This window comes from Carlito syrichta, unplaced genomic scaffold (genome assembly GCF_000164805.1).
Source record: "Carlito syrichta isolate Samal-C Ts95f unplaced genomic scaffold, Tarsius_syrichta-2.0.1 Scaffold301972, whole genome shotgun sequence".
NCBI classification, from domain to species: Eukaryota; Metazoa; Chordata; class Mammalia; order Primates; family Tarsiidae; genus Carlito; species Carlito syrichta.
In genome coordinates this window covers 177,930-185,594 of record NW_007246068.1, presented here as the reverse complement: position 1 = coordinate 185,594, position 7,665 = coordinate 177,930, and the positions used below count along the sequence as shown (strand labels likewise).

Here is a 7,665-nt window from a genome sequence, read left to right as displayed (position 1 = left end):
ACATGATTCATCATTGCTTTCCAACCAGTATCTGTTTAAAAGGACATAGAGTCAACGCTGGAAGGAAACATTTCCTTATAATCTTCAGGGATTTGCTATTGAGGGGAAAAAAGAATGTGTTGAATAACAGACCAAGAACTGAGTATATTTTGCATGAAATTTAGTGAACGAGGATACAGAAATCTGGATGTTATTTTAGTATAATAGAGTTTCTATTTCTAACGAACTATTTTCTTCCTGCTAAACAAGTTTTAAGTTTGAAGAATAAATCAGGCTCAAAAAAAACTTTTAATTTTTTTATTATCAATTTTCACAATTTATTTTCCTTTCAAGAAAAGTGGGCTAGAAGTGCAAGTTACATTCTCAAGGCAATGAGAATTTTCTAACTTCTAAAAATGATGCGTGGGGTGGCATTTGGGATCCTTTAAAATTGAGGCATCTGAACAGCAACTTATCTTTTGAAATCACCAAACCTCAAGTGTGCATTTGCACTCTTGATCTTAAAATGCTTTTCACTTTACAGTTTGGCAAAGATCCTGGTCTCCTTATGTTCCCTACCTTTTCAGTCTTTGCCACACAGGTAGTCTGAGTTAAATTAAATTTGTTATAATGGAGTTTAAACTGCTAAAATAGAGGCATTTCTCATCTTGTGTTGTGAGTATCTTTAGACAAGCTCAGAGAACCGTAATAAGCATTTCTCCCCCAGACTTAATTGCATTCAGAGTCTTCCCAAGAAATGTCAGTTATTTCCCCAATTCTAAAACGAGGGACTTTTTCATAACAGCTGCACAACCAGGCAAAAGAGCACACTCTCGTGTTCCCTTAAGGGGAGGAAACCTGCAATCATGTGAAGTAATTCAATTTAACCTTAAAAAAAAAAAGTCTTTGAAATGTTTCTAATCAAGACTTTCAGCTTTCCGAGGGTGTGCGCTTTATTTTTCAATTCTTCCTGGTCCCGATTTTGCATTTCTAATGAAAGTGGACTGACAAAGCGTGAAAGTGGTCTAAGGAGCAAAACAAAGCCAGCAAGCATGCTTCGGGTGTGCCAAGATTCATCAATATTCCAGAAACCTCGGGGTTCCCCCCTCCTGCCCCGCGCTGTTTTCATTCCCCACTCCTCCTTTCCCGGACATAGACTCCTCCCCTTTTCTTAAGTTGCCCCGATAGTAACTTGCAGTTTCAGAGCCACATGCATATTGTCAGGGCTAGCCTGCCTCGCTCACGGCGTATTGCTCCTCCGTTGTACCTGCTGGGGAATTCACCTTGTCATTGCTTGGTATCTTCCCACACTTACAAAATCAGAAAAGGTAAGTGTCACGTCCTGTGTTCCTGCTGAGTTTCATCTCTCTTTTCCCCTCTCTGCCAGCGTATTCTGTTTCCCAAGCAGAGGAGTAGCGAGAGTCCAAGCTAGCCATGTTGGTAGATAAAGTCCTTGTTAGTGATTTAATGTCGTGAGCTTGTAGGGTCTATGCCGGGTCCTCTCTTAATCTGGAGTTCAGTCATTCAGGGTGGATTGAGGGGCAGATTGTGGTTTGAGATCTAGAAAAGAATCAAGGTGGAGCTGATCTGCTTTAAAGTGACTGGTAAAGGGAACCAGAGCTATTAGTAAAAAAAAGAAAGAGAAAAAGAAAAAGAAAATCTGGTCTCTCCCGTCTCTCCTTCTTCACTTCTCCCTAAGTTTATAACCTGGTCTTAAATTGTAAGTCCGATTATCACTGACCACAACTTGCAACGTTATTTAAAAGTCAAACTGTTAAGACAAGTCTTTTTTTCCACCCTTGGATTTGCCCAAAGCTTGCGAGGAGTCCCCTGGTTTTCAGTGACCTCCCCTACAGACGCACACGCTGGCTGCTTGCGTTGCCAGCTCCACACGTCCGCAGGCACGGCTGATTTTTCTTCAGATTGATTATGGGAAAGAAGATGGATTCGAACTCTTGTAAGGCAGCAGGAAAAATCCCTTGATTTTTCAGAACAGCGGAATTCCACCAAGGAAAGAGATTTACTTAAACGTGTTTGAATAACCCAAGAGCGCTTTAAAGAAACCAGAAACCACACACTGTAATGTTTGGAATGAAAATTGGATTCATCTCCTCATCTGCTCTAGAAATCCTGCAATTTTAAAATACTTAGAAGTCAGCGATAGTCTCCTCAGAACACTTCAGTGTGTTGGCCACAAAGCCTAATGTTACTTTCTGCTTGTACTTAAAATGAAGATAAATAACGATTTCAGGATAATTTATATATGTGCCCCGAGCACTTTGCATATATCATGGAAAAAATTTAAAAATTACCCTGTAAAACAGTCAAATGTATTTCCCATGTCCTGTGAGCACTTATGTTTTTTATGGCCATATTTACTATAGATATTACCGTGTTTTTTCTTAATGAAAAAAATAGCCAGTTACTTTACTACGGGTAACAGATTCAGCTGCCACCTTATCCATATCTTCATTATTTTTATTGATCTGATTATGCTGTGAACCGTGTAGATAACATAATTTATCAAATAATTATTGAGCATTTCCTGTGCATTCAATTTAGTTGGACATTTATTTGACATTGTGCAAGGCACTCAGTTTCTGGGGGAGAGGCTGGGCATGGTGTACTCAGTCACACCAGCTCCAAGGAACCCTTTTAAAGCCTCATTGGAAGAGGAAAAACAGATTTTAAAAACTGAACACAAATTTCTGCACATATACTCCGAATTTATGTACACTTCTCATACGTGGTCCAGTAAAATATGCACGTTGCAACCCTGAAGCCTGGAATTGCAGCTCTCCAGTTCTCAATTCCTGTAGAGATTATGCAGTTTGCCCAGAGCTTGCCTGGTGTGGGGCAGCACTGATTTCTCACCCCTGGAGTCTTAACTTATGTCTCTTTCTCTCCCATTCTAGTTGTATTTTCTAACACCAAAGAGGAGGTTTGGCTACCTAAGGGTGATTCCAAGACACTGAAGCACAAAGAAGAGACACTCCTAGAAAAGTAAAATATGACTAAAAGCAATGGAGATGAGCCCAAGATGGGGGGCAGGATGGAGCGATTCCAGCAAGGAGTCCGTAAACGCACCCTTTTGGCCAAGAAGAAAGTGCAGAATATCACAAAGGAGGATGTTAAAAGTTACCTGTTTCGGAATGCTTTTGTGCTTCTCACTGTCACCGCTGTCATTGTGGGTGAGTCATTTGATTAAAAAAAAAAAAAACTGTATCTTATTTCTCTGGGGCATCTGTCTGCCTGGGAACGTGATCAGATGGACTGGGTGTAGGTATTTAAAATTATAGCTTAGGGTTTCCTCCTAATTTGAAAGCTTTTCTCTATAAAAATGACAAATGTTTGGCTTGTTTGGAGCAATATATGGTGAATGCATGGGAACCTGAAAGAGCATCATTAGACATTATGCAAATCAATTGACTGTGTGAAAAAGGGAAATAAAATGTTTTCCCATTTCATGTAAGGATAAAAGAGGGATAATTTAATCATTAGGCATGACAAAGCAAGCATGCTAGATTTGGCCAAAATGTAATTATTGTACAATGTCACTTTCACTTAAAACTAATTTATACAATTAGCACACCCAAAATGAGATATTGGTTCCCAATAGTAATTATATTCTAACTGGTGCTGACTTGAAGCTGAGTATCAGCGCTTAGATGCAGAGGCTGAATCTTTTGTGTGCTTGCAATCTCTCGCCCAGCAACTGGGAAAGATAAATTCGGGGAAAATGTTAACACAGATCTCTTTCATTCATTGCCTCACAGGGCATCCATAACCAACTATACCTTTTTTTTTAAACATTTCCATCTCTTATTAATTTAGCATAGTTGCCAGGAATCTGTACTAATAAAACATTATTGTTTTGCTTAGTTATTGGTGTTGAGGGTTATAATTTATTATACTGATCCTATTTTAAGATATAGCTGATAAAGCTACTTATCTGGAATTTTTGACCAAACCAATATAGAAATCCTTAGGTTGGTGCACTGTAAGCCAATGCTAGGTTTTAGAAAAATGCTCTAAGTTAAATTTCTAACAATTTGTCACAAAAAAGGGGTCAATCATATAATTTTAATCTCTACCTTGGAATTTACCAAGATCTCCATCAGCCTTGAAGAGGTAATGACTAAATAGAAATTAAGAACATTCTGTAGCATGTAATTATAACTTTGTTCAAGAAAATCGGAATCTTAATTTGTAGACAAATGAAATACAGCAAAATAATTTGTCACAGATTTTATTTTATTTATTTGAGTCAGGATCTCAATCTGTTGCCCACGCTGGAGTGCAATGGCATGATCACGGTTCACAGCAACCTCCAACTGCTGGGCTCAGGTGATCCTTCTGCCTCAGGCTCCTGAGTAGCTGGAACTACAGGTGCACACATCACGTCTGGCTAATTTTTTTTTTTTTTTTTTTTTTGTAGAGACAAGGTCTCATTGTGTTGTCCAGGCTTGTCTTGATCTCCTGGTCTCAAGCTATTCTCCCGTCTCAGCTTCCCAAAGTGCTGGGATTACAAGTGTGAGCCACCATGCCCAGGACAAGCATTTAGATATATCCCATTTAACATCTTTGGCTCTTTTTAGTAATTGTTAGTGATTAATGATTGATTGTTCAATTAACTTTAGAGATATTCAAAGACAACATGTCCTGAATGACCCAGAGAAGTACTGGCTTTCTATAGTAGATTCCCAAGTTTGAATATATTCCTGAAAGAAGTATTTCAGTACATAATTATCCTCAAATTCAATGCAAAATGCAATATGTTTGCCTCATTTTTTGCTCTGAATCAGTTATTGTCAAGCCAAGCATTAGCTGCATAATAATAATAGCAAACACGTGTATAGTAATATTCCAGTTACTTTATAGGTGATTAGTTGACATCTTGTGAGAGATCAGGAAGAGAAATACTCCCATGAGTTGGTAGAGGCCAATTAGTTGGCAGTGCTAGATATATTCCTACAGCGTTATCATTTTACTATATGATTTACCCAGTTAAACTCGACAGAAAACTCACAATTCTACAAATGATTAAGCTACATCCCTCTCTTTCATTTAACGAACACTCATTTATTTTACAATCCAATACATATAATAAATAGAGTTCAGTATTACTGGAGTATGTTTGAAAAAGATGTAGAAACACTTATTCAAAATAGTGTTCTAAACACCAGAAGAGTTTAATTTCTTTTTTCTTTTTTTGAGTTGGAGTCTCACTCTGTCGCCCAGACTGGAGTGCAGTGGCACACTCCCAGCCATCGCAGCCTCAACCTGCTGGGCTCAGTCAATCCCTCCACCTCAGCCTTCCAAGTAGCTGGAACTACAGGCGCGTGCTACCACGCCCGGCTAGTTTTTGATTTATTGTATAGCCGAGGTCTCGCCAAGTTGCCCGGGCGGGTCTTGAACCCACGGGCTCAGGCAGTCCTCTTGCCTCAGCCTCCCAAAGTGCTGGGATTACAGGCTGAGCCACCGAGCCTGGCCAGAAGAGTTTAATTTCTAAGACAAAAATGTTTCCCTTAAATAGTAGAGGAATGGAAAGTAATAAAACCTGAACATGGAATGCAGGTTGGTGGAGAAGGAAGTCCCTAAGTGATAATTAGTACAAAGAAATAGCATCTCTAATAAAAGGAAGTAATGCCAGGACTTAAGAGCTCATTTTCTTTAGGAGCTTGCTTTGAGATCACTTCCTCACCCAGTGAAACCTTTTCCTAAGGTTTATGAGAACTGCAATGAGTTGGCTGAGCTAGGGTAGATAAGTTGGCTGGATGCCCTCATGGTTGGCTTTACTGATGGAAACTGAGGAGGTAGAAGCTGCAAGAAGGCACTAACAAAGAAACACATAAAAAGAACTCATTGATAGTCAGAGAGACCACTGAGTCTATACCAAAGACTTGGAATAGCAAATAGACAACTCAGTAGCAAACAGATTTAGGAGAGAAGGAAGAACCCTTCAGTATCTATATCTTCCGTCAAGGGCCCGGTGGAAATAAAGGCTCCATTTAGCTTGTCAATGTGTCTGGACACATTAACTTTTAATTTATTTGCTGCAGCATAGGAAAAAACAAGAAAGATGCTGGTAAGGAAGACGGATATAGTCATTTTCCCCAAAGATAAGATGAGAAGAACTATAGCTATTACCTAGTTTTCAAATTATTCGATTTAGATCGCTTTTAATTAAACACACACACACACCACAGGGAAAAACCTATGTACTGAGGTGAATTTTTGTTCAATCTGTATTGCCTTTTTGAAATAAAATATATGTGCATTTAATGTGTAGGAATGGAAACTAGAAAAATATTACAGAGGAAAGGTAGAGACATGTAAGTTCATATATTCTGAATATGTAAAGCAGAATTATAAATATTTTGATATCAATTCCTATAAAAGCATAAGTGTAGAACCACTTGTGCAATTTTATGTCATCTTCTATCATTTCTAAGCATCAAAGTGTGAATGCGCCATGCCACAACAAAAGTTCACATAACAAGGGCAGGTTAGCAACCTGAGAGAACACAGTGCCAAGCCCCCAGTTCCTTTAAGACAGTGCATCACGAAAGCATTAGGTAATGGTCTTGCAGAGCTGTTGAGGAGACATCTTTCTGACAAAACCACCCTGAGAATAGTGGTTATTGTCTTTTTTCCTCCAGAAAGCACTTTCTTATTTCAAACTATGGTAAGTTGTGTTGGAATGACCTCAGACATCTCGTGGAAAGAAAGGGAAAGTCCTTTGTCATGTTCAAGTCACAAAATGCTGCCCTCTCCATATCTGGGAAATGAATCGCATAATAAAAATAAAATCTCAGTGCAAACAATTATAAACAAATGGACCAGAAGATGAGCTGCAAGGGGTGGACATTTGTAAATAGAATTGCACAGAATTGGATGGTGGTTTTTTTTTTACCTGAAGGAATTCACAAATGCCCTCATGCACACAGTTTACGTGTGAGTTCTCCTTTACATAGGTTTGAGAGAAATCACTGACTTCTCAGGGAAAAAAAAATCCTGATTACATTTTTATAAAGCATTTCTAAATTGCACTAAAATTCAGTACAATTCTATATCTCTAGAAAAATATATAAGAAACAAAAAACTGATCACCATGGCTGCCTCTTGGGATAGGAGCTGAGGGTCGAGGAATGAGGAATTCCTCTGAATTTTTTTTTTTTTAAGTCAGGGTCTTGCTCTGTCACCCCTGGATTGCAGTGGCACAATTATGGCTCACTGCAGCTTCAACCTCTCATGCAATCCTTCCCCCTCAGCCTCCAGAGCAACTGAGACTACTGGTACATGCCACCATGCCCAGCTAATTTTTGTAGTTCTTACAGAGATGAGGTCTCACTGTGTTGCCCAGGCAGGTCTTGAACTCCTGGCCTCAAGCGATTCTCCTGCCTTTGCCTCCCAAAGTGCTGGAATCCCAGGCATGAGCCACCATGCCCAGCCTGAGTATGGTTTTGTATGGTTTTAATGGTTTGTTGTTGTTGTTGTTGTTGTTTTTCTCATACATTATCTGCTGTTCTCTATTATCTACTAAATAAATAAGTTAAATCATTTACTTAAAAAAATTCAAGCCGGGCTCGGTGGCTCAGACTGTAATCCCATGCTTTGAGAGGTTGAGGTGAGTGGATTGCCTGAGCCCATGGGTTCGAGACCCGCCTGGGCAACTTGGCGAGA

General features: G+C 39.2%; 1 protein-coding gene across 2 annotated transcripts in view; it reads left to right on the top strand.

The window, feature by feature from the left end:
- Positions 1-929: 929 nt before the first annotated feature.
- SLC1A3 (solute carrier family 1 member 3) overlaps positions 930-7,665 on the top strand; it is a 92,098-nt gene continuing 85,362 nt past the window's right edge. For both annotated transcript variants that reach the window (XM_008055853.2, XM_021711278.1), the window contains exons 1-2: positions 930-1,307; positions 2,895-3,170. In XM_008055853.2, the coding sequence (XP_008054044.1) occupies positions 2,990-3,170 (181 nt within the window). In that variant the 5' untranslated portion in view covers positions 930-1,307; positions 2,895-2,989. The remainder of the gene's footprint in view (positions 1,308-2,894; positions 3,171-7,665) is intronic.